This window comes from Myotis myotis, unplaced genomic scaffold, assembly GCF_014108235.1.
Source record: "Myotis myotis isolate mMyoMyo1 unplaced genomic scaffold, mMyoMyo1.p scaffold_m19_p_9, whole genome shotgun sequence".
Lineage (NCBI taxonomy): Eukaryota > Metazoa > Chordata > Mammalia > Chiroptera > Vespertilionidae > Myotis > Myotis myotis.
Window position 1 is genome coordinate 12,018,324 of NW_023416401.1, and position 27,553 is coordinate 12,045,876.

The 27,553-nt window shown below is 38.1% G+C and overlaps 1 protein-coding gene across 7 annotated transcripts in view; it reads left to right on the top strand.

Annotated features, from left to right (window-relative positions):
* The window catches only part of PIAS2 (protein inhibitor of activated STAT 2), a 73,649-nt gene that overhangs the window by 16,492 nt on the left and 29,604 nt on the right, over positions 1 to 27,553 (top strand). For all 7 annotated transcript variants that reach the window (XM_036321749.1, XM_036321750.1, XM_036321753.1 and 4 more), the window contains 7 exons: positions 3,010 to 3,484; positions 12,498 to 12,582; positions 15,900 to 15,950; positions 16,081 to 16,171; positions 22,476 to 22,610; positions 24,951 to 25,056; positions 26,455 to 26,528. In XM_036321749.1, coding sequence (XP_036177642.1) covers positions 3,010 to 3,484; positions 12,498 to 12,582; positions 15,900 to 15,950; positions 16,081 to 16,171; positions 22,476 to 22,610; positions 24,951 to 25,056; positions 26,455 to 26,528 — 1,017 coding nt within the window. The remainder of the gene's footprint in view (positions 1 to 3,009; positions 3,485 to 12,497; positions 12,583 to 15,899; positions 15,951 to 16,080; positions 16,172 to 22,475; positions 22,611 to 24,950; positions 25,057 to 26,454; positions 26,529 to 27,553) is intronic.

A 27,553-nucleotide genomic window follows, 5' to 3' on the forward strand; every position in this document is an offset into this window, starting at 1 on the left:
CTATTTTCTTCCGTGAATTCTTTAATTTATCATTTATTTAAAAGTTTTGGTTTCAAATATAGAGACGTTTCATCAGCTCCAGGTCTTACTCTTCTTTCTGGCTTCATGGTGCACATGTGTATAAATAAATATGACTCACAGGTGGGCTACCTTTGAGTTCAGAATTGACTGAAAATCACCAAGTAGGTTGATTTATGAGGCAGCAAGTGGATAAAAGTATAAACTAGGGTGCGTTGAATAAATAGATGGTAAAACCTGAAGCAGGATCTGCCTGTTACCTTCATTTTACTCCCAAGAACAAGTCAATAGGGAGTGGCTTGGAGGAAATATTGTTCTTTAAAAATTTTTTTTATTGCTTTTAGAGAGAGGAAGGGAGAGGGATAGAGAGACACATCAATTGGCTGCCTCCTGCCACACCTGCTACTGGGGATCAAGCCCAAAACCAGGGCATGTGCCCTGATCAGGAATCCAACTGGTCACCTCTTGGTTCATGGGTCAATGCTCAACCACTGAACCACACAGGCTGGGCATCCTTTGAGATTTGTGATCACTCATTTCCTTGCTCTTCAAAGGTCTTTTCCTCAATGGATACTCAGCTAGCTTGGAAATTCAGTTGTTCTAGATCAGCGGTTCTCAACGTGTGGGTTGCGACCCCTTTGGGGGTCGAATGACCCTTTCACAGGGGTCACCTAAGACCATCGGAAAACAAATATATAATTATATATTGTTTTTGTGATTAATCACTATGCTTTAATTATGTTCAATTTGTAACAATGAAAATACATCCTGCATATCAGATATTTACATTACGATTCATAACAGTAGCAAAATTACAGTTATGAAATAGCAACGAAAATAATTTTATGGTTGGGGGGTCACCACAACATGAGGAACAGTATTAAAGGGTCGTGGCATTAGGAAGGTTGAGAACCACTGTTCTAGAAATTTTACTGTTATATAAGACTAGGGGCCCAGTACACGAATTCGTGCACCTTAAAAAGGAACTGTGGGCCACGAGGCTGCAAGTAGGCACAGGGGCAGGTCTTGGCCCATCCTCTGTACCCCACCCAGCCCCTCCCACCCGGCCCCTGGTACCCTGTCTGCCGTCAGTCCTGCTCCCACTGCTCCCACTCCCACGCGCTGACGTCACCAGCCCCAATCGCACCCACTGAAGGCGTGGAGCGATTGGGGCCAGCACCAGCAGTGGGTTCAATCAGCAGCTGCTTCCCTGATGGCCCCTCAGGAGCAGGGGGAGGTGGAGAAGCCCTGAGGGGTGATTGGGGCCTACAGCCGCCGCTCACACCTGCTGATGGTGCTGAGTGTTCGGGACCAGCGCCGGGCACGGGCAGTGGTGGCTCCAGTGCTGGCAGCAGGTGCGAGCACTAGGTGGGACTGAGGCTTGCGGGAGCAAAGAATTTTCAATAACCACCAGAGACTCGCCCCGATGACAGCGACCGGTGCCCCACCTTGGTCTGGCACCCCCACTCACCTGCTCCACCATCTCACCACAGCCAGTACCCACCATGTTCTGCACACACCCCCTGGTGGTCAGCTCACATCATAACAACTGGTTGTTCGTTTATTTGGTTGTTCTAGTTGTTCTGCCATTCGGTCTATTTGCATATTAGCCTTTTATTATATAGGATATGTGGATTTTTAGCTTTAATATTAAAAACATTATCCTATATAATAAAAGCCTAATATGCTAAATGTCCAGTCGTCCATTCAACCAATCAAAGTGTAATATGCTAATGATATGCTAAGGTTGCTCAACCGCTCACTATGACGTGCACTGACCACCAGGGGGCAGACACTCCGACCAGTAGGTTAGCTTGCAGCTGGGGTCCAGCCGATTGGGACTGAGTGAGATGGGGCCGGACATGCCCTGGAGTCCTCCCACAGTCCCTCCCCGGCTGGCCAATCTCCCACCTCCCACTCCTGATCGTGCGCCCACTCGCAATCCGTGACCCCTCAGGGGATGTTGGAGAGCCAGTTTCGGATATGACACGCACTGACCACAAGGAGGCAGATGCTGAACACAGGAGCGCCACTCCCACAGGGGGAGCGCCACTCAGCCATAAGCCAGGCTGTTGGCTAGCGAGTGCAGTGGTGGTGGCAGGAGCCTTTCCCGCCTCTGCAGCAGCGCTAAGCTATCAGTCAGACATCCCCAAATGGCTCCTGGATTGTGAGAGGGCACAGGCCTGGCTGAGGGACCCCTCTCTCCTGAGTGCATGAATTTCATGCACCGGGCCTCTAGATTTCTTATATTGTCCTTTGATATTTAAGTTGGGGTAAAAAATTCATTGGCTTTTGGATTACAAATCTGTCTTGCCTCAGCTGGTGTGGCTCAGTGGTTGAGCGTCTACCTATGAACCAGGAGGTCAGGGTTCGAGTCCTGGTCAGGGTACATGCCAGGGTTGCAGGCTCAAGCCCCAGTGTAGAGTGTAAAGGAGGCAGCCGATCAATTATTCTCCCTCATCGTTGATTTCTCTATCTCTCTCTCCCTATCCTTTCCTCTCTGAAATCAATAAAAATACATATTTTTAAAAATCTTTCTTGATATTGTAAATTTACTGCTTAGTATCAGAAGTTATGCATATAGTGTTGTAAAATTCTAATTGGTCAATTGATGGTAATGCTGTAACAAATATTATGTATTGGTAGGGCTTAGTTTTAAAAAGGAACATTTTTATTGGTTATAAATTTCATAGTCCAACAAATACAAGTTTTCACTTGAGCATAAGTGGATTATGAGGGTTAATAGAAATTAATAGACTACCAAAATTAAGAGTACAACAAAACAAAATTAGCACCATAATTTGAATGTAATTTAGTGAGGGTGGGCTGGCAGTATAAACAGGAATGATTCTAACTGGTAAGTGGAAATATTGGTTGCTAGCACATGCCAATTGATAGAATGCTGGAAAATAAGATTTTATATTATATTCTAAACAGGGTTTTTATGTTCTTGGCTATTGGCTTACTTATTTATTTTTTCTTTCCTTTTAGAATATGGTCTCTAGTTTTAGGGTTTCTGAACTACAAGTGTTACTAGGCTTTGCTGGACGGAATAAAAGTGGACGCAAGCATGACCTCCTGATGAGGGCGTTGCATTTATTGAAGAGTGGCTGCAGCCCTGCGGTTCAAATTAAAATTCGAGAATTGTATAGACGCCGATACCCACGGACTCTTGAAGGACTTTCTGATTTATCCACAATCAAATCATCAGTTTTCAGTTTGGATGGTAACTCATCACCTGTAGAACCTGACTTGGCTGTGGCTGGAATCCACACATTGCCTTCCACTTCAGTTACACCTCACTCACCATCCTCCCCTGTTGGTTCTGTGTTGCTTCAAGACACTAAGCCCACGTTTGAGATGCAGCAGCCATCTCCCCCAATTCCTCCAGTCCATCCTGATGTGCAGTTAAAAAACTTGCCCTTTTATGATGTTCTTGATGTTCTCATCAAGCCCACGAGTTTAGGTAAGTGTTAGACAAATCCATTTCTTCTAGATAAAAAATAAAGCAAAGGCCTGATTTGCTGTTAAAAGATAAATTGAGGCATTAGTGCTAAATGTTTAAGTGTACAGATAAAGAATATTGGCAGCCATGACTGAAATCTAACAGAAAACTGTTGATTTCAACATTCTCATTCTTTTGGCTTAGAACTCAAATTGCCTTTATATGTATATGTAGGGGAACAGACACAAATCTTCTTGCCTGTGATATTCTGTGTTTTGATTCTTTTGATATTTTTACAAAGAGACTTAGTTTCTGTTTAACATAGCTTTTAAACTGCTTTCCTAAGAAGTAAACCTTTTATACTTAACTAGAGGTGCAGTGCACAAATTTGTGCACCAGTGGGGTCCCTCGGCCTGGCCTGCAGAATCGGGCCGAACATGGCTCTCCGACATCCCCTGAGGGATCCTGGATTGTGAGAGGGTGCAGGCCAGGCTGAGGGACCCCACTGGTGCATGATCAGGGCCGGGGAGGGACGAGGGAAGTTGGCCAGCCAGGGAAGGACCGCGGGAGGGCTCCAGGGCCTGTCAGCCCATCTCACTCAGTCCCGATCAGCTGGACCCCATCAGCAAGCTAACCTACCAGTTGGAGCGTCTGTCCCCTGGTGGTCAGTGCACATCATAGCATCTGGTTGACTGTCTGCCCCCTGGTAATCAGTGCATATCATAGTGAGTGGTTGAGCAGCCTTAGCATATCATTAGCATATTACGCTTTGATTGGTTGAATGGCTGACTGGTTGACTGGACACTTAGCATATTAGCCTTTTATTATATAGGATTTTTTTTGTCTAAAGTGGCAAAAAAAATTTTTCTAAATTTTTTTGCTTTTTGTTTAATATTCATCAATTGCTCAGAAAATATAAATTTTATCATGCTACTTAAAGTTGATACAGGTATGTAACAAATTTTTATCTAGGTTGATGACTTCTATATTGGAACAGCATAATTTCTTACTGCTTAATGAAATTATATGCAGAGGTATTTGGATTTATTGATGAAATAAACTGTTTGGGAAATGGTATTTCATAGTTAACCTGGGAGATTACTTTCTTTTCCATCCTGTGAAGACCCTTTTTGTTTTCAGTTATTTGAAAACTCATATATATCAGTGTGCTCTTTTCCTTTGGGTAGGATTATACTGCAGTACATCTTGGTTGTGCTGGAAGGAAATTTTGAGGGTCAGAGCTGGTTAATGGAGTCAATATGGCCTGTTTGGTTGGCAGGCCAAGGTGGCTATGCTTTTTCCAGGCCCTTTCTCTTTGCTTTGCTTTCATTTAACAATATTGAGCCAGGCAGGCAGAGTAATGCATTTTTATCCTTCCATTATATTCATTCTGCAATAAGGATTCTGTACTTGTTCGCATTTTTATTATTTGTACAGAGTCCTATGAGTAGAATTATTGCATCAAAGAGTAAGAACATTTTAGACTCTCGATAACATATTGCTAAATTAGTTTCCAGAAGAGCTATGCTAGTTTAAATTACACAAAGTGAGGAATGCCTATCATTGCACTTTACTTCCTGCCTTTATTAGTTATTAAAAACAAATCTTTGTGATTTTGATGGATAAAAACTTGTGTCTTCTTTAGATTATTTTATTTCTAAAATTAATAGTAGGAGCAAACTTTTCAAATGTTTATTACCCAGTGCCTTTTTAAAATGCTTTTTCATCTTTAACTTTTTTTTTTTTTACAGCTCCATTTATCTGGTTAAAATGTTTCCATAATTTTATTTCTCCCATTGTCATGGTTTTTTAGTTTATGCTATGCTACCAATGCATAGTATCATGGCTCATACATATGTTTCTTTCTCAGCAATTATTGCAAGAAAGCAACTATTTCTTTATATGTATTTTGAGAAAAATTCAGACTTATGATATATGCTTACGTGACCCTACCTCATGGAACTCCTCAGGAATATGGACAACGTGAGGACTGAGAATATAAGAGAGCCTGTGGGATCATGGTTACAGTGGAAGGTGTTTCAGAGACACGGTTGAATGCCCAGAAAAAAAGACTAGAGACAGAAGATGCAGCAGCGTGTCTTCTCTGCCTATTAGTATCCCTAGTGCACCAAGGGGTGATCTCTGGAGAGGCTTCCTGCTTTGTTCAGAAATAGAAATATTCTTGCTTCTTGTTCTTCATAGTGTTTCTCTTTCATTAACATCAGTAAGGTTAAAGAAAAGTAGTAGGGTTTTTATAAGTTTACTAAATAAAAACTTTTTTCATTTGGCTTAGATAAAATACTGCCAGAAGTATTTTGTGTTGAAAAGTGGCTTAGAAAAACTTGGGTTATGCTCATGGTTAGAATGTAAGAAATAAATAAATAAATAAATAAATATAAATATATATATATATATATATATATATATATACACACACATATATATATATATTTTAGAATTTATAAAATAACTTCTTATCTCTGAGCTAAAACTTATCTATATATTTTTTCAGGGGTCTTGTCTATCACTGTTTTTATAAGCATTATAAACTGATTCTTGTTTAAAACAAGGCTTAAACATTTCGTTATTCTGCCTTCTTCCCTAAAGAGAAAAAGAATTTTTTTTTTTAAAAGAGGTATTTTATTTTACTTTATTTATTTATTTTTAAATATATTTTATTGATTTTTTACAGAGAGGAAGGGAGAGAGATAGAGAGTTAGAAGCATCGATGAGAGAGAAACATCGATCAGCTGCCTCCTGCACATCTCCCACTGGGGATATACCCGCAACCCAGGCACATGCCCCTGACCGGAATCGAACCTGGGACCCTTCAGTTCGCAGGCCGACACTCTATCCACTGAGCCAAACCGGTTTCGGCGAAAAAGAATTTTCTTAATGTATTTAGTCTTATTATGTCTGACTGATGAAACACTCAGTGAAATGCTTTGAAATCCTAAGAAGTGCTCTTTTTTTTTTTTTTTTTTTTTTTTTTTAAATATATTTTATTGATTTTTCACAGAGAGGAAGGGAGAGAGATAGAAAGTTAGAAACATCGATGAGAGAGAAACATCGATCAGCTGCCTCCTGCACATCTCCCACTGGGGATGTGCCCGCAACCCAGGTACATGCCCCTGACCGGAATCGAACCCGGGACCCTTCAGTCCGCAGGCCGACGCTCTATCCACTGAGCCAAACCGGTTTCGGCAGAAGTGCTCTTTTTAAAAAATATGTTTAATTGATTTCAGAGAGAGGAAAGGAGAGGGAGAGAGAGATAGAAACATCAATGATGAGAGAGAATTATCAATTGGCTGCCTCTTGCACACCCTCTACTGGAGATCAAGCCCGAAACCTAGTCATGTGCCCTGACCGGAAATGCTCTACCATTGAGCCATTCCAGCTGGGCTAAGGAGTCTTTTAGACTTTGAGGTAGAAAGTTTAAAAATCAGCATAGTACCAAATAAAAGTGGAAAAATTTAATGTTTTCTGGTAATGACCTTTAGTTGAAAATTTTTTATTTCACATGTCTAACGCAGTGTAATATGGTGTTGTTTTATGATGTTGGAAATACTTTAAAAATAAAAATCTCTGGGAAAATTTATTTATTTGGATACCGCTATGGAGAAACCTGTTTACATTTGGGAACTGAGAATTAAAAATCTTCAGGAGTCAAAAGGGATATCAAATCCAAATTTTAAAGCACATATTTTTGACAACTGCAAGCCAGTTTGTGTGTTTTTTATTTTATATACAATTGATTAGAAGATTTTTAAACTGTCAACATATTGTTAAGTAGGAATTGACAACATGGGAGAGACTGGAAGAGCCCTGGTAGGAAAAACAGATACAAGAGGTTAAAAATAACATTCCAGAATCTCTTGTGATATTGAATCCAAAAGAATTGCTGTTACAGCATGGCATACAGATTGATGCTAAAAAATACCAATGATGATGAGTATATTCTATTTAAGAAGACACCTTATTATATAGTTTGCAGTTTGGAATCATTTTTATTCAAAATGATTAAAATTAAAATATTTTAGCATTTGAAATGGCAGACTGGCATCTAGAAAAGCTGAGTGGACACAACAATACTAAATCAGGTTCTCTGTATCTGTGGTTATACTGTATCAAATGGACAATCCCCTAATCTAAAAGCAAACTAACTAAAATCTCTGTTCTCTCTTAAATAGCTATTCTGATTTGCTCTCACAGGCAGTATTTTTCTTTTCAGTTTTTTTTTTCTTTAAGATAATTTCTTTTGAAGGTGAAATCCTTTGAGAATTGTGTTTCTACTTTAAAAACTTGTCTATATTCAATCTATACAAAAGATTATATATAAAACATTAAGTTCTAAGGAATATCAATGAAATTAATACCTGTGAAACCTCTACCCACTTTTTTGTTAAATCCTCACCGGAGGATCGAAGATATGTTTATTTACTAGGTGTACCGGTTAATAATGCGGATTTTGTAATCAAAGAAAACACAATAATTTCAAGAGAAATATCAAAAGTGCTTTATGCAAAATAATGTCCACCGCTAGCTACACATTTCCCCCATCTTTCAGGTAATTTGTGGATACCGTCCCAATGGAACTTTTCTTGTTTGAGGCAAACCATTCAGAGACCCAATTTTCCACTTACTCGTATGTTTTGAAGTGCTGCTCAGAAGGTGCATGTGCTATCGATTGGAATAAGTGGTCATCTGAAGGAGCAAGGTCTGGTGAATAAAGCGGGTGGGTTAATACTTCCCAGACAAGATCTTTTAATGTGTCTTTAACTGGTTTTGAAGTGTGTGATGGTGCGTCATCATGAAGCAAAATTACTTTGCCATGTCTTCTGGCACATTCTCGTTGTTTTATGATCGAAGCGTGATTCAAATTGATTATTTGTTGTCGGTAGCGATCAGTATTAATGGTTTCACCTGGTTTTAGAAGCTCATAGTACACCACACCTTCCTGATCCCACCAAACGCAGAGCATTGTCTTTCCGAAGTGATTTGGCCTTGCAGTCAATGTTGATAGTTGAGCTGGCTCAGCCCATGATTTTGTGCATTTGGGATCCTCAAAATAAATCCACTTTTCATCGTCAGTCACAATTCGATGCAAAAAAAGACTTTCTTTCGTGCCATTGAAGCAACATTTTACTGATGACTTTTCGGTTTTCCATTTGTCTTTTGTTCAGTTGATGTAGCACCCATTTTCCTTCCTTTAAAGTCTTTCCCGTTGCCTGTAAACGATCGGAAATTGTTTGCTGAGCAATGTTTAATCTTTCTGCAAGTTGTTTTTGAGTTTGACACGCATCTTCATCCAATGCTTGTAATTATTGGCCTTCAAACTTTTTCGGTTGACCTGGACATTCTTTGTCTTTGACATCGAAATCATCACTTTTAAAGCGTTTTAAACCAGTGTTGATGAGTATCTTGAGATGGAGCATGTTCACCATAAGCTTCCCGAAGTTTTCAGCAGCACTTTTCTTCAAAATAAAGTAATGAATTAAAACTTGCTGCAAATGTTCTTTTTTTTGGCACAAAATTTGACATTTATAAGCGTAAAAATATCTATGTTAACACCTTCAGAAAATTTGACATAGGAAGTTTTGAAGCTTGCTGTCAATACAACAAAATAGCATACATACCAAATCGCATATATATCAACATATGTGTAATTCCATCTACTGAAAAAAAATCTGCATTATTTACCGCCACACCTAGTATTTTAGACAGGATGGGAGAGAGGGAGGGATGGAGGGAAGAAGAGAGAGCAAGAGCGAGAGGGAGACACCTATGTGAGAGAAATATCAATCCTCCCAATTTACCTTAGTGAATTCACTGAAGATCTTGCACACAGCTTTGCATTTTGGCTACATGTTAATCAGGCTTATCAGAATGAATCAAGAATTACAGATGTTGAGTAGATAATTTCATATTTCTGTCTCCTTTCTCCTGCCTTTCAGTGCTGTTACTTTTGCTTTAAAGTTATATTTATAAGGAAATCATAAAAGAAAGCATATTACTTTATCATTACCATTTATTAACTGTTTGTGGTGATTTTCATTCCCGAAAATTTGAATTTGGTATCATTTTTATCTGGATAATTTTCTTTTACTTTTCTTGTAGTGTATGTCTGCTTTCAACAGTTGTCTTGGCTTTTTGTTTATCTAAAAGTCATTATTTCGCGCTGTTTTCAAAGAGTATTGAATTTTCAGTTGACAATTTTTTCCTTTCACTACTTTGAAGATGACATATGGCCTACTTTGTTTCTGAGGAGAAGTCAGCCTTTATTCATATTGTTCCCTTGTACGTATGGTTTGTGTTTTCTCTAACTGCTTTCAAGATTTTATAGTCATCATTAGTTTTCAGTAGTTTGAATTTGATTTGACTAAGTGTGTATTGTTTTTTTTTACTGTATTTATTTTGCTTGGGGTTTGATCTGTAAGGGCTTTACTCCCTTCCTTAAAATTAGGGGATATTCTTCCATTATTTCTGCAAGCTTTAAAAATTTTTACATATTTTTTATTTTATTTTTTTATGCTCTGTTTTCTCTTCTTATGGGACTCCATTTGTACCTGTGTTGGACTGTGGTTTCTGGCTGGAGAGACTAGTTGCTCATACATTAACTAAAATTGAAAATGCAGAGTGTTTATCTCTAATCTCCAAATATACCTGCTAGGTTAGTAAATTTGACAGTTAAGAGGTCATCGGTAATATTAGCTCTAGATAGAGAATGGAAAGTAAAATCTGCACGAAAGAGTTGAAGAGTGAACAGGAATTGAAGAAGTGGAGAGACTTACTAATGTAGTTCTGTGTTTGTGTTTTATGTGCCATAGTTATGTTTATGACTTATAGTTTGTCTCCTTTTTAGGCCTTCAGCATAAACATCCTCCCTCCCCTCTGTTTTTAAATGTTCTGGGAGCATAATTGCTATAATAAATTACCTATGCTTAAAGAAAATACTTTTTTTTTTTTACTCAAGGAGTTAATATTTTCTTGATTTGGTGTGACTGGGGATTGAAGATTTCTGATATTGGATATTTAGCTGGTATCTTGTTTACCTTCATGCATTAGGAAAACTGGCCAGTAACACACAAGGACCATTTTGCCTTATTCTGTATGTTACTGTGGTATTTGTTGGGAAGCAGAACACCTGAGATCTCTATATTAGCTTTAGTTTTGTCTTAATGAGCGCTAGAATATCATTAATACACCAGTATATATGTGTTTAAGTTCTTTGTGAAGTGAATACATTATGATTTTTAATAATATAGTTAAGGATGATTTTATTATGTATCCTTTTAAACTAGATAATCTTTTATATCAGTGATGGCGAACCTATGACACGCATGTCAGAGGTGACACGCAAACTCATTATTTTGGTTGATTTTTCTTTGTTAAATGGCATTTAAATATATAAAATAAATATCAAAAATATAAATCTTTGTTTTACTATGGTTGCAAATATCAAAAAATTTCTATATGTGACATGGCACCAGAGTTAAGTTAGGGTTTTTCAAAATGCTGACACGCCGAGCTCAAAAGGTTCGCCATCACTGTTTTATATGCAAATCATCATTATATATTTTAATAAACTATCAACTTAGACATTTTAAAGTTTTAAATTTTCTCTTCTGTGAGTAATCTGTAATCTATACTAATAAAAGGGTAATATGCTAATTAGACCGGATAGACCTGACGTCCTTCCTGACAAAGCCGAGGCCTGGGGGAGCCTGGGCAAAGCCGCCCGGGTTCCTCGGTGCCTGCCCGGGTGAAGCTGGCCCGGGCCTGAGTTCCGGGTGCCTGCAACCAGCCAGAGTGAGGGAAGCCCAAGTCCCGGTTGCCTGCAGTCGGCCGGAGTAGGGAAGCCTGGGTCCCGGGTGCGGGGGCTGAGGCAGAGGCAGTTAGGACCAATCAGGCAGGCAGGCGAGTGGTTAGAGGTGATCAGGCAGGCAGGTGAATGGTTAGGGGCGATCAGGCAGACAGAGGTGGTTAGGGGCAATCAGGCAGGCAGGCGAGTGGTTAGAGGTGGTCAGACAGGCAGGCAGAGGCGGTTAGGGACGATCAGGCAGGCAGGTGAGTGGTTAGGGGCGATCAGTCAGGCAGTCAGGCGAGTGGTTAGGAGACAGCGGTCCTGGATTGCAAGAGGGTGCAGGCTGGGCTGAGGGGAATCCCCCGCATGAATTTTGTGCACCTGGTCTCTAGTCCTATATAATAAAAGGCTAATATGCAAATCGACCGAACGGCAGAATGACTGGACGTACACTGACCCCCAGAGGGCAGACGCTCAACACAGTTGCTGCCCTCTGGTGGTCAGTGCGCTCCCACATGGGTAGCGCTGCTAATCCAGAAGCCGGCTCAGCCAGAAGCTGGGCTCATTGCTGGAGAGTGCAGAGGTGGTGGTGGGAGCCTCTCTTGCCTCCATGACAGTGCTAAGGACCCCTCTGCAGACATCCCCCAAGGGGTCCCAGACTGCAAGAGGGCTCAGGCTGGGCTGAGAGACCACCTCCCCCCCCACACCACCCCCAGTGAACAAATGTTGTGCACTGGGCCTCTAGTTGAATATAATGTATCAAAAACAAACACAACAAAGAAAGAAACAAAACAAAACAAAAAAATCCAAAACACACCTGAATCTGGGATAGAGTTCAACTGGGGGGAGTTTTTTAAATTTCAATTTTATTTATTTATTTTATTTTATATACATACAGATTTCTTAATTGTTAATATTTGGGAGTTTTTCACTTGATCAGATTTTCATTAGATGATATAATATAGTCAAGAATGAAATGTAATATCGAAGGGTTGTGTTATATTTTGACTATTATAATTAGTGTGCTAGAATTAAAAATGCTTAAAATGGGACTGGCTTTACTTTCATGATTTCAAGATGATTGCAATTTAGTACTTATCTATTTTGAAGTATTTTAGTTATAAAAAATTCAGAATTTGGCAGACTCTTTATCAGAATTACCTAGTTGCTGTAGGTTACAATATCCTTGGATTTGTTATTTTAATATCAAGTTTTTTCTTCCCTCCCCAGTTCAAAGCAGTATTCAGCGATTTCAAGAGAAGTTTTTTATTTTTGCTCTGACTCCTCAACAAGTTAGAGAGATATGCATATCCAGGTAAGAGGAATGTTTGGAATATATTTCTCCGTGAACATTGGTGTATTAGTCTGCTAAGGCTGCTGTAACAAAGTACCACGTACTGGGTGGCTTAAACAGCAGAAATTTATTTTCTAACATTTTAAGAGGCTTGAAGTCTAAGATTCAGTGTTTACAGGTTTGCTTTCTCCAGAGTCCTTTGGCTTTTGGATGGCTGCCTTCTTGCTGTGTGTACTCACATGGCCTTTCCTCCGTGTACCTGTGCATCTCTGGTGTCTCTCTTTTTATGTGGACACCAATCATATTGGATTAAAATCCCAATCTTCTGACTTCATTTAACCTTAGTTACCTTTTTAAAGTTGTCATCTCCACATATTAAGGGTTAGGCCAGGGCTTCAATATTCATTTTGGGATAATACAATTCATTTCATACGAGTTGAACTATTTCTTTTTAAGTAAGTGTGGTGTGTACTTTGACTAAGGTTACCAAAATATTTAATAAATATTCTGTATTAGAATAATATTTAAACTTTGAGTAAAACACCAGAGTATCTTCTGAATTACTTTTTGTCACATTTGGCAATAATGTTTTTAATGAAAAATTTATTTCAAATATAGCAACATAAAAAAGAATTTGTGATAGTCCAAAGACAGTATGATCATATACTGTATCATCCAAACTGAGGCATTTTTAGAGTGAAAGGAGACATTATTTGTAATTTTTCTGGGATAAGAACATCAACTGGTACTGTTCTGAGCATAGTAGAAAGATTAGTCCAAAAAACCCAAAATCCAAATAGAGGATTCAGAAAAAATAGAGACAATTTAGAGGAGGAAATTGCCAAAGAAATAAAATGACTGTAGCTTGATGTAATCCATGTTCATCAGTGGTAAGGGATTGAGTTAGTGTAAATTGGAAGTACTTTCAATCTTGGGGATAGTAATAAATCAGCTAACAAACAAATAGAACAAGTAAAATATTATAATTTATATCCAAAACCATGTCATTAACCTTAAGTTTTGTTTGTTATTTAGGGATGATCCCTTGCTTGAGATTAGCATTTACTAAGTGTTTTATTAGGTGCAAAGCACTGTATTATATGATATAACTCCTTTCTACAAGTTGTTTTCCACAAGTGTTGTTGGTGAACCAGTTTATATTCATAAAATGATCATTGGCATTGTGAGGTGTCATGTGAAAAGAGCCAATTCAGTAAGGACAAGTGAGAGCTGATTTATAGGAGGAGATTACTTTTAACCTTGATGGTGTGGGAAAGCTTCACTAGAGTGTTGAGTGGGCCTTTGACAGAAGATTATTTAGAGTAAGTAGATTTCAAGATACATTTTAAAATAAATTTTTAAAGTTTGAACTATGTGAATATATTCACTAATTAAGAAATGAATGATTAAAATTTAAGTAATTTTAATTTACAAGTTTAATCATGTTCTAGAGATGGATGATGGTGATGGTTGATACTCAACCACTGAGCCATGCTGGCTGGGCACCACCAAAAACATTTTTAAAATTAATGATAAAAGTAAGGCTATTTACAGTTCTTCTTCCAAATTGAAAATAAAGCTCACATACACATGTACGTACATAAAACCCCCAACCTCTTCAGAGCCGTCTAATCAAAAATTTCCTTCCGAAGTGGAAGTAAAAGCTTGGTACCCATTACCGTGCTTTAGTAATTATCAAAATTTTGGAAGTCTGTACCATATATGACCTCCCCTCCACATTTTTCCTGAAATATTTTAAAGCAAATAACAGGCATCATATAATTTCACCCAGAAATACTTCAAAATGCATCTCTAATTAATTTTTAACACAATCATAATTGAATCATAATTCATAAGTCTTTAATATAAAACAGTGTCTAGCCCAGCCGTGGGCAAACTACGGGCCGTGGGCAAACTACGGCCCGCGGGCCGGATCCGGCCCGTTTGAAATGAATAAAACTAAAAAAAAAAAAAAAGACCATACCCTTTTATGTAATGATGTTTACTTTGAATTTATATTAGTTCACACAAACACTCCATCCATGCTTTTGTTCCGGCCCTCCGGTCCAGTTTAAGAACCCATTGTGGCCCTCGAGTCAAAAAGTTTGCCCACCCCTGGTCTAGCCTATGTATTACTTCGTACTACTAAATTATTTTTACTTTGAAGTAATTATAGATTTACCGAAAAGTTGTAAAAAGCGCAGATATACTTTTCACCTAGCTTCGCTTAACATTAACATCTTGCATAACCATACTTTAATTATCAAAACCAAGAAATTAATATAATACTGTTAACTAAATTACAGACTTTATTCAGATTTTACCAGTTTTTCTACTATTGAATTTTTGTTCCTGGATTCAATCCAAGATCCCAAATTATATTTAATTGTGTCATTTTAGTCTCTTTCAGTTTGACAGTTTAATTTTGCCCTTTTTTTTTATAACTGTTGATACTTTTGAAGAGTACTAGTCAGGTATCTGTACAGTGTCCCTCAATTTGGGTTTGTCTGATGTTTTGTCATGACTAGATTGAGATCAGGCAATTTTGGCAAGAATGCCCAAGTTATATTTCTTTCTCAGTGTATCATATCAGGGGCTACAGAATATTGATACATCTTATTTTTGGCAATGTTAATCTTGGTCACTTGGATAAAGTGTTGCCTACCAGATTTTTGCACTGTAAAGTTGCTGTTTTCCCTTTGTTATTAAAAAATTTCTTGGGAGCCCTAGCCGATTTGGCTTAGTGGATAAAGCATTGGCCTGTGGACCGAAAGGTCCCAGGTTTGATTCCAGTCAGGGGCACATGCCCGGGTTGCGGGCTCTATCCCCAGTAAGGGGTGTGCAGAAGACAGCCAGTCAGTGATTCTCTCTCATCATTGATGTTTCTATCTCTCTCTCTCCCTCTCCTTTCCTCTCTGAAATCAATTAAAAAAAAAAAAGATAAAAAAAATACCTTGGAAGGAGGAGGTTCTTTGAGATTAGGCACATATTGTTTCTCCAGATTTTTGCTCACCAATTTAAGCATTCACTTGTGGTTATTGCCTTTAGCAGTTACTTCACCATAAACACTCTTTGTGTTTCAGTGGTATGATTTTCTATTGTCCTTATTCTCTTCCACATTGGAGTTATTTCTTTTTTTTTTTTATGGAAGAGCAGGCCCTTTCCCCCTATTTATTTAATTACTTACTTGTATCTGTGTGTCCATGTGGGCTCTTGGTTACTTTGAGGGTTGTATTTCAATGCTATAAGTAATTTATGTTGTTGCTCAAACTCTTCTACCTTTGGCCATTAGACATTCTTTCAGGTTGGTTAACCCAATTTCTTTCTGTTTTCCAAAGGGATTTTTTGCCAGGTGGTCGAAGAGATTATACAGTCCAAGTTCAGCTGAGGCAAGTTTGAAATTTTCTTTTACTTTAATAATATTTGCTAACTATGTGCATATAGTCATGAATTTGAAAATACATAAGCATGTTTGAGTATACTATTTAAGAATAATTTCTTTTTTCTTCTTTAATGCAGACTTTGCTTGGCAGAGACAAGCTGCCCTCAAGAAGATAACTATCCCAATAGTCTATGTATAAAAGTAAATGGGAAACTTTTTCCTTTGCCTGTAAGTTGCTTTTAATTCACCAGGAGGTCTGGTAGAATAGATAAAGACTAAAACTATGAGTAAATAAATTATTGATTGGATAATGGGTATATGGGAGTGCATTATACTTTTTTCTTTCTTTTTGTATATGCTTTGAAATTTTCAGTAAACCTATAAAATAAAGAGGGAATATGCAAATTGACTGTCACTCTATCATAAAGATGGCGGTGCCCACAGCAGTGGTGGGGGTTTCCGTAACACAAGATGGCTGCGCCCATAGTGGAGGCCGAGTTTCCGTAACGAGTCTTAACGAGCAATCAGCAGGGACCTGAGGCTGCGCCCCACCCAACACCCCCTCCCGTGGGGCTAGACAGGGGACCTCAGGGCCCCCCCCCCATGCCAGGCCGGGGACCTCAGGCCACGCCCCTGCCCGGTGGTGCTTGATGGGGGACCTCAGGCCACATCCCCCACTCGGCAGGGCTTGACGGGGGACCTCAAGGCTTGCCCCCTGCCCCGGCCTGGGCTGGGGGACCTGAGGCTGCGCCCCCCACCTGGCGCCAGGCCAGGGGACCTGAGGCTGTGACCCTGCTTGGAGGGGCTTGACAAAAGTGGAACCGGCCAGGTCTGGATCTAGCCCAATGGGGGTGGGGCCCGCTGGGTCTTTTCGAGGCACACGTGGGTGGGCGGGGACTTGACTCTGGGTCCCATGGTGCACCCCAGACTCTGACAGGAGGAAGATTGTCATATACATTTTATTAATTTTCTTTCATCTCTGACACTTCTAGTATAGAGAAAGGGCAAATAGCAATATTAAAATATTTCCTCTAATTAATCCCCCTTTAATGTGCACAAACTTCGTGCACCATGCCACTAGTCTGTAATAATAAAAGGGTAACATTCAAATTGACCAAATGGCCAAATAGCAGAACGACCGTCTGGACCACCATGGTATGACACGTACTGGCGCCACGCCTTCCAAGGCAGGTGCAATGCTATTGGTTGGGGGGCCCCACCATTGCCCCATGATTGCCCTGCAGAGGGAAGCCCAGGCCACCAGCTGGCAGGGCAATCATTGGGGGGCTCCACGATTGGCACAAAGAGGGAGGCTCAGGCCACCTTCTGTGGGGCAGTAGATCGGGGGGCTCTGTGGAACTGGGGAACCAGGGGTGTGTGGCGGTGGACATGGGCTGCACCAGGCCAAGGCAGGTGCAGGCTGGGGGTGGCTGCTGGCAGCCCGGGCTGCGAAGCAGACAGCTGGTAAAAGGAAGGCCTACCCTTGCATGAATTTTGTGCATCGGGCCTCTAATAAAAAAATAAAAGACATCTTTGAGGCAATTGGGAAATTTGAATATAAACCTTACATTAGATAATTTTTAAAAATTATGGTTAATTTTGTAAGGTTGCGATACATTTTTTTTAAGGTCTTTATAAAGATGCATATAAGAGTATCTGTGGATTAAATAGCATGTCTAGAATTTGCATTTAAATACTAAGGGGCAAAATCAAATGTGTGTTTGTGTGAGGTGTGAATTCTGTGTGGGCTGATTAGGCCAGAAGCAAACAAAGCACAATTAGCAACATGTTGATAATTATTGAAGCAAATTTGTGGGTACTTATTGTTCTCTTTACTTTTGTATATGAAAAGTTTTATAATATAAAGTAAAAAAGTAAATCTGTATTGTTAGTATTGAAGTAGTAGTAATTAGAAAATGCTAAAGGAACAGCATTCTTAACTTGTCAGAATTACAAATAAGGTAGGATGTCATCATAGCATGTAACAGAAAAGGTTCTTTGAGTATATCTTTTATTGAAATGTTAGATTGAGACTGAAATAAAATCTTTCACTGGCTCTTCAACAGCCTTTATTAAAAAGCTTTTAGATTTTCTTCAGAGGTCCTCTGTTAAATGAACTTCATTTTATTTATGCGTAAGGTATGGAAAATTGTTAGAAATATGTGAAGGTTAACTATATTTTACAAATTTCCAACTACCAGGTCTACCGGTTAATAATGCGGATTTTGTAATCAAAGAAAACACGATAATTTCAAGAGAAACATCAAAAGTGCTTTATGCAAAATAATGTCCACCGCTAGCTACACATTTCCCCCATCTTTCAGGTAATTTGGGGATACTGTCCCAATAGAACTTTACTTGTTTTGAGGCTAACCATTCAGAGACCCAATTTTCCACTTACTCGTATGTTTTGAAGTGCTGCTCAGAAAGTGCGTGTGCCATCGATCAGAATAAGTGGTAATCTGAAGGAGCACGGTCTGGTGAATACAGCGGTGGGTTAATACTTCCCAGGCAAGATCTTTTAACGTGTCTTTAACTGGTTTTGAAGTGTGTGATGGTGCGTCGTCATGAAGCAAAATTACTTTGCCATGTCTTCTGGCACATTCTCGTTGTTTTATGATCGAAGCGTGATTCAAATTGATTATTTGTTGTCGGTAGCGATCAGTATTAATGGTTTCACCTGGTTTTAGAAGCTCATAGTACACCACACCTTCCTGATCCCACCAAACGCAGAGCATTGTCTTTCCGAAGTGATTTGGCCTTGCAGTCAATGTTGATAGTTGAGCTGGCTCAGCCCATGATTTTGTGCATTTGGGATCCTCAAAATAAATCCACTTTTCATCGTCAGTCACAATTCGATGCAAAAAAAGACTTTCTTTCGTGCCATTGAAGCAACATTTTACTGATGATTTTTCGGTTTTCCATTTGTCTTTTGTTCAGTTGATGTAGCACCCATTTTCCTTCCTTTAAAGTCTTTCCCGTTGCCTGTAAACGATCGGAAATTGTTTGCTGAGCGATGTTTAATCTTTCTGCAAGTTGTTTTTGAGTTTGACACACATCTTCATCCAATAATGCTTGTAATTGTTAGCCTTCAAACTTTTTCGGTTGACCTGGACGTTCTTTGTCTTTGACATCGAAATCATCACTTTTAAAGCGTTTTAAACCAGTGTTGATGAGTATCTTGAGATGTAGTGCTGGGGTCCAACCCCAGCAGGTCCAGGGGTCCCCAAAGGTGTGGACGGAGTCGGCGAGGAAGGAATGACACAGAGACAGCATTCAGTTGATCAGCAGCCTAGCCAGGATCTCTAGCCAAGTTCTGGTCAGGATCTCCAGCGAAGTTCTGGTTAGGATCTCCAGCCAGGTTCTGTGTCCATGTTCTCTTGCTAGGTTCTCCAGGTTCTCCAGCCAGTTTCAGTCACCAGGTTCTAGTCAGGTTCTCTTGCCATGTTCTATCTAGGTTCTGTAGCCAGGTTCTGTCTCTAGGTTCTGTGTCCTGTCTTGTTACATCTGTATTTATACCAGTTGATTCCAATCCTGTTAATCTCTATTCCAAAGGTTAGGGCGTTTCTTATCTCCATTCCAGGGAGTAAAGATTATGTAGCTTAAGCATGATTGTTCGTAGTTAAAGTGATTAACTACCCGCCTGGCACTCAGTTAAGGGGTTTTATTCCCTCCCTAACTTCAGGGGAAAATCCCTACCTGGGGAAACAACCTTTCTCGGAGAGGTGACCTTGGTTAAAACACATAGTGCCAAGAAGGTGAGTAAACATATTAAGAACAGTATGCCATATACGCAAGGTCACTTGAAACATATGCTGTGCAGATGTTTCTTCCCTGCAGCGACTGTGTCAAGCAGCAAGGATGGAAAGTAATGAATTAAACTTGCTGCAAATGTTCTTTTTTTTGGCACAAAATTTGACAGTTATAAGCGTAAAAATATCTATGTTAACACCTTCAGAATATTTGACATAGGAAGTTTTGAAGTTTGCTGTCAATACAACAAAATAGCATACATACCAAATCGCATATATATCAACATATGTGTAACTCCATCTATTGAAAAAAATCCGCATTATTAACCAGTATCTCTGGTATATTCTATTCTTAATAACGGTAATAGATGTTGAATGGAGGCGATGCTGATGATCAGAGGGAGACTACATGTTAACAGATAACTCAGAATTACCAGTGAAATCAAACTAGTCAAGTTAAAAATACTTGAGGTGATTAAGAGTAGTACTATATTTGATTTTGAATATGCTAACACCTCATTCTTACAGTTATTGTTATTATGTTCTTACCCCCTATTATTGCTCTCTTTCACAGACTAACTTAAAACATTGTGGCTTCGTGTCTAAAATTCCATTTTACAGAGTTCACTGTTTAGCTGGTTCATGAATTTTTATCATCTTGTTTTTATTTGGTTAACCTAGCAGTGGACGTACCAGAAGACAGAATTACCTTCCAGGCCAAATATAGGCAAAACAAAGGTTTTCAAATTTACCCAGACATTGGTATTGATATTCCATGTGCTTGCTGCTCATTGAACCATTTCCTAGAGTTTTTAAATGAATGCTTTGTTGATTTATTTTACTTGAACAACCTTAGATGAGCATTACCCTCTTCCACATATTACTACATACACATACATTTTCCTTTTTCAAAGTATAATGGAAGTTATTTTCTTTGCCTAGTACTTCCCTGTACACTGTTTTTAATGATTTTCAAAGTCTTATCACAAGTTGTAGATTACAAGTAATCATGTGATTCCTACTTACTAATTACTATCCTACCTCCTATGAAGCAGTGAAGGATGTTCCCTACTTGTGATAGACAGAATGTATTCCTTAGCTCTGCCGTGTAATACCATCAATAGGGTATTTCATTTTTTTCTAAGATGGATATTTCCTAAAATCTAGAGTTGTTTTACAGTTGCTAATGACCAGGTGACAGCTGTAATATATTCTCATTGCCTGCACTTGTACAACCTTGATGTTATTTCCATGGTATGACTCGTCAGCTGCACTCCCTGGGTTTTTCAGTCAGCAAGTGATTTAAGTACATTTTGAGCTAGGTTCATAAATCCAGGGTATTGTACGAATACCACTGATTGATATCCTATATAATAAAAGGCTAATATGCAAATAGGCCGAGTGGTGGAATGACTGGTTGCTATGACGCGCACTGACTGATGGGACAGACACTCGACGCAGGAGCTGCCCCTTGGTGGTCAGTGCACTCCCATGGGGAGCAATGCTCAGCCCGAAGCTGGACTCACAGCTGGTGAGCACAGTGGTGGTGGTGGGAGTCTCTCTTGCCTCTGCGGCAGTGCTAAGCACCCCTTGGGGGATGTCCTTCGTGGGCTCTTGGACTGCCAGAAGGCGCAGGCCCAGCTGAGGGAAGATCCCCCCCGCCCCCGTGCACCGATGTTGTGCACTGAGCCTCTAGTATTCTTTTAAGATCCAGAGTGTATCAGCAGTAACACATGTAGTTAATGTAAGGGTGTCAGTCACTTGCAAGGAAATCTAAGAGATGTTAGTGGAGGTAGAGTATAGTTTTATATTGAAATACAATAAATATATAGAATACCTTTATCTCCAGAGCTCATGGTGGCATATAGGAGAATATTATGTGGAAAATATAATCTGATAACTGAGTGAAAAGTAATTCAGGAGATTCTTATCCAAAAGGAATATGTTAGCCAATTCATTTGCTTATATCCCCTTGCTATATATGCAGAAATAAGTAGTGATACACTTGTTTATATCCTTAACTTAGTGTTTTTTCCTTCTCATTGGTGCATAGTTAAATTACATCAATTGCACCTTAGTAGTAAAATATATCTGTTTTTTAATATATAGATGTTTTTGCAGCTTAGAATTTTTAATTTTCTAAAAAATATATTATTTGGGTTTGAAAGTCAAACTGAAAAGTTCTATGGTAATTGAAAATTGGATATACCATAAATAAAAAAATGAGTACATTTGCTATTTAAAAGAAATACTTAATGACTAGGGGAGTGGAATAAAGCATAAATAGCAGTATTACTATAGACATCAAGTTAATTTAATACCAATTATCACAAGATTTTCATAATTTTTTTGAAATTAATTATTATTATTTTTTAATTTCCAAAGCCTATTTTCCTTCTTTCCCACTCCCAGTATTTGAATGCATTTTTAATGGGAACTCCTAAGATGAAGTAGTACAAAGAGGTGCAACTTTATTGTTTGTAAAGAGAAAAAAAGATTCATAACCAATGTGACAAGATGTCAGCATTTTAAATTTTAATGGTAGAACAGGGATTTTGTTTTTGGAGGGGTATAGTTTTCTGAACTTGTGAAATATTTTATAACTTTAAAAAAAATGTCATTTTTCTCTTTTGGATTGGTGACCTTAGGGTGAGGACTATGTGATTTCTAGTATAAAATTAAAAGAATTAGTGTAACTGAAATTATACAAGATTCTGTATCTATCTTCAAGAAAATGCTTAATGCCTACAGATAATTTAATTTCTTTCTTATGGTTATAGGGCTACGCACCACCACCTAAAAATGGGATTGAACAGAAGCGCCCTGGACGCCCTTTGAATATTACATCTTTAGTTAGGTTATCTTCAGCTGTGCCAAACCAGATTTCCATTTCTTGGGCATCAGAAATTGGGAAGGTAAAAATTCTCTCCTCTGAGCAACATGAAAGTAATCCCATTAGTTGATATATTTTGGGTTTTTTTCTTAGGCTACCAGGCCCAGTTTGTCCTGTTTTCTGATTTTAATCTGTAAAAAGCAGTAATTTCCAATTCAGGAATGGAGGTATGGGGATTCTTAAAGTTAAAAACTTTAAGGTTTCCTGAGTCTCATCTCTTTATTTTCCAAGAAAGGAAATACATATAATTACAATATTTCTTAAGGTAATGATTTAATCACAATAGTGTTTAAATGACATGTTAAGAAACTGGAAACTTTGGGTAAAGTTTTGTTATTTAAAAAGAGTAACAAGCTTTATCTAGCTTTGGGGAAAATAGTTAAATGTATTCATGTTGTAATAAATAATCTGTTCCAGCCTTAACAGGAACAGCTGATACTTCAGATAATATGTGGGCATCTCATGAACACATTTATTTAGAATTGTATTATTTCCTCTATACCTTTAGGTTGATTATCTGGCTTTCTGTTGATTCGTAGTCTTAAAATGCATTATATCAGTTATGAGTTACTGGTTAATACAACAAGGGATTTTCATTTTAGAACTATTGTTCATATAACTGAAATAATAGGCAAATTTCAATTAATTTCTGAACATAAACTTAAAAAATGTTTTTATTGATTTTTTTTTTTTTTTTTTGAGAGAGAGGAAGGGAGAGGGATAGAGAGATAGAAATATCAATGACAGAGAAACATCATGGATCAGCTGCCTCCTGCATGTTCCCCACTGGGGATCACTAGTTGAACATAAACTTTAATGTTGCTATTTGGTAGGAAAAAAGGATACTATTTTGAATTTTATGGATAGAGAAGTTGAGTCCCATGTTTGTACCAAGAATTTTTTGGTTTTATTACCAAGGTAATTGCAGAGATGGACAATAGAGAAGCTTGCAGTATTCATTTTAGACTATAAAGATATTATTCTCTAATGATTGTTCTGTTGAGTCTCATTTCTGAATTTTTACTATAACTTATCAGTATTATCATAGTGTACTGATTTCTAGTATTTTTCACTTGCATGAACTGAATGTGCAGTGATAGAGCATTGGATAAAGATTCAGAAAATCTTGGCTTAGTCTTGGCCATTGTTTGATTTTGGCAAAGTTGCCTAATTCCCTGAGGCTTACTTATTAGAAAGAATGGGTAAAATCTTGAGAATGAGTGTTGTATGCAAATGTAAATAACGTTATCAAATGAGCAAGTATTAATACTTTAGAGCCCTAGTGAGTAGAATTTGAACAGAATAGTATATTTTTTTGAAATGATTATCAGCATTCAGGTTTTTGAATAAATGATTGTAGGCATTGAAGATCTGGTAATTTTTTTCTTTTTGCCACACAATGAGAATAATATTCTTTCTTTGTAATTATATTAATTGATTTAAAATTGGCACACTGTCTTGGGTATTCAGATATTTAGAAGGACTGTTTCAGGACATTAAAAATGATACTTTATATAATTGGTTTGGCAACTACTCAAAGTATTTTCTTATTATAGAATTCATTGCCTTCATATATGTAGTGCAAAGGTAAGAGATTTTTAGCATTTTGGTAAAATTATATTTCATCCCTTTATAGCTCTATAAATAGCTAATGAAGGTTCCTTTGTGCCAGATTTAATAGGTATAGATTGATGCAATTCTGGCCTTGTCTAGTTTATTTTTATTATGTCTTCATGTGTCTTCCATACTCCAGTAGCTGCCCCTTTCCTAGTAAAATGCCCATTTCAGAACAAGAGTTAATTTCTTAGAGTTTTTCTCAGAAGAAAGCTGATTTGGGGTTCATTTAAATGATTGCTCAAGGCCGTGAAGCACGTGGTCTCTTCTGCTCAAGGCCATGAAGCAAGTGGAATTCTGGATTTGACATGTTAATTCAGACCACTGGTGTTTGAACTTTCTGCAGTGGAACCCATTTTTCAATGACAATATTATGAGAGCCCATACATAAAAACAAAAATTCTAGTTAGTAGTCAGCAGGGGAGGGTATATTTTTATTCATATCATGATGGTCCCTGAGGTACCAGGTTTGCTAGATTAGGAACATAGTTTGAAAGCCACTGATCTGAGGTATGTAATCTTTCCCATGGATGTTTTAAAGTGATAAGTGATTGAGAAATATCTTTAATATGATTGGGCTTTTATCTTCCCTGAAGGAGCTGATTTTGTTTCCTTAGCAGTCATTGACCTTCTTGTGGAAGTTATTTTGAATGTCATTTTTAGAAACCAGAGGTTCTTAGACAAGTATTTTATGTAAATAAAGAGACTATTATCTCTTGTCTTTAATACAGATTATCTTTCTTTGTAGAATTACTCCATGTCTGTATATCTTGTACGGCAGCTCACATCAGCCATGTTATTACAGAGATTAAAAATGAAAGGTATTAGAAACCCTGATCATTCCAGAGCACTAAGTAAGTAATGTTTGTAAGGTTGAGCATATGAGATGCTTTAATAGAAAAAAAAAAAGCCTCACATATACATCAATGTAGGAATAATTTAGGAACAATTATTAGAAACCTAAAATGAATATTGAATTAAAAATACTCCAAAAACACTGCCCTATAAATTGAAAAAACCTTTCTCTTACAAACTATTCCCAAGAAGATCAGTTTTAAGCCCCTACTAGTGTGATTTTGAGCCTTCTCATGAAAACTTGTTTAAATAAACATTAAGTTCATGGTAGTTTGGATGTATACATTAACTTGAGAATAGGAATCCAAGTTTTCAAAACCCCCAGTGTTTAATAGAGTATGCATTTTAAAAAATTGTAAATAATCAAAAGCTCTTTTTGCTGAAGAATGGTTGATATCCATCAGCAACAATATTTGCCTTCTGAGATGTTTTATTTTGTACTTTGCTTTGATAATGTATACTAATAGGTAGAGAGAGAAAAAAATCTAACCCAAACTGTAAATAATTCAGACCAGTAACTAAATTTAATTGATCAAGACATTTTTTGGGGAAAGAAAATATTTTCCCTCCAGTTACTTCCCTCACCGCTGAATGAACCTGAAAGGAGAAAAGAATCTATAGATTGAAAAGGGAGCCAAGTAGGGCTTTTGAAATGGTATTTTGTTTCTTATATCTTGAACCATTTCTTATCTCCTCAAACAGCATAATATTGATCTTTTTGCTTAGACTTCGAAGCCAGGGAAGCTCTTTTCTAATTTTTCTTGTCTTGCTCCAATTTTCACTGTCTCTAGTTCCAGTCCCATTCTCCCTCCCTATAATGGTGTTGAGAATTAGGCATCTGAAGAGAGTGCATATATTTATTAGCTTATATGTGCAGTAACTTGTATACATTACCTGGTGAATGAAAACTCAGACCGATTATCACATCCCTTGTAGTTTTCAGTTGTCAAAGGAAGTATAAAAATAGTTGACTTTTCTGTTTATAAATTTAGTAATTATTGAAAACAACCAAAACTCCCTAATAAAAAGTCATGAATGTATGTTAGAATAGCATTGAAACTCAGAGTACTGCTGCTTTCTAAGTTCCTTTCCTGATTGTTTTGTTCTTAAATCTTAAACAGCTTTCTGTTCTGAAATTCTTCTTACCTACAATTTTACTTTTAAAAATTTAGTTGAACATCTGATACAGAGTTTGCAATTCTTTAACCTAATACTGAAAGTATATTTCAGTTTTTAATACATTAATACCTAACATTTATTTGTTTTGCTTTGGTAGTTTCTTGACCTATTCAGAGTGTTTGGGGAAACTTTAAATAATATTATATATATTTCTATAATTCTGTTCATATGCTACAATTAATATAAAAATTTTAAATTATTTTTCCTTCTTTTTGAAGTTAAAGAAAAACTTACTGCAGATCCTGATAGTGAAATTGCTACAACTAGCCTTCGGGTATCCTTGATGTGCCCTGTAAGTAAAGCAACAAAACATTCTGGGGTGTTTTACTTTTTATAAATCACTAATTTTCCTATGAAAGTAAGTGTGGGAATGAATGATATATTATGGTAGAACTAGAGGCCCAGTTCACGAAATTCGTGCACCAGTAGGGTCCCTAGGCCTGGCCAGCGATCAGGGCTGATCTGCAGGGTGACTGGTGGGGCGATTGGGGGCCCCTGCTGGAACCCTCCTTGGCCGGCCTGGAGCCTACTGGCTGGGGGAAGCTGCTGCATTGAGTATCTGCCCTGTGGTGGTCAGTGCATGTCATAGTGACTGGTCTTTCCACCTGTCGTTCCATCGTTTGGTTGATTTGCATATTAGGCTTTTATTACATAGGATTCTAAACTTCTGTCGTTTTCCCATTTGGGAATTTCACGATTAAGCATTGTAATTTCAAAGAATGCAAACATTCTTCAGGCAGCGACTAAGCAAGAAGAGTCGTAAAAGGATAGTTGATCGTAGGGGGAGAGAGTTTTTAGGTTCAGAATAATACAGTTAATGCTATATATAATCCACAGCTAATAATAAACCTATAGAGAGAGTTGCTTGCTCCTTTTATCAAACTATCCTATATAATAAAAGGCCAGCCACCATAAGCGTAACGACCAGAATGACCAGAGACCAGAACCACCATGGCCCCTCGCTGGGCTGGCCCTGCCCCCAAGCAAGCGGTTAGGGGGGATCAGGCAGGCACACCAGCAGTTAGGGGTGATCAGGTAGGCAGACAAGTGGTTAGGGGTGATCAGGTAGGCAGGACAGTGGTTAGCAGCCGTGGGCAAACTACGGCCTGCGGGCGGGATCCGGCCCGTTTGAAATGAATAGAACTAAAAAAAAAAAAAAAGACCGTACCCTTTTATGTAATGATGTTTACTTTGAATTTATATTAGTTCACACAAACACTCCATCCATGCTTTTGTTCCGGCCCTCCGGTCCAGTTTAAGAACCCATTGTGGCCCTCGAGTCAAAAAGTTTGCCCACCCCAGGGTTAGGGGCAATCA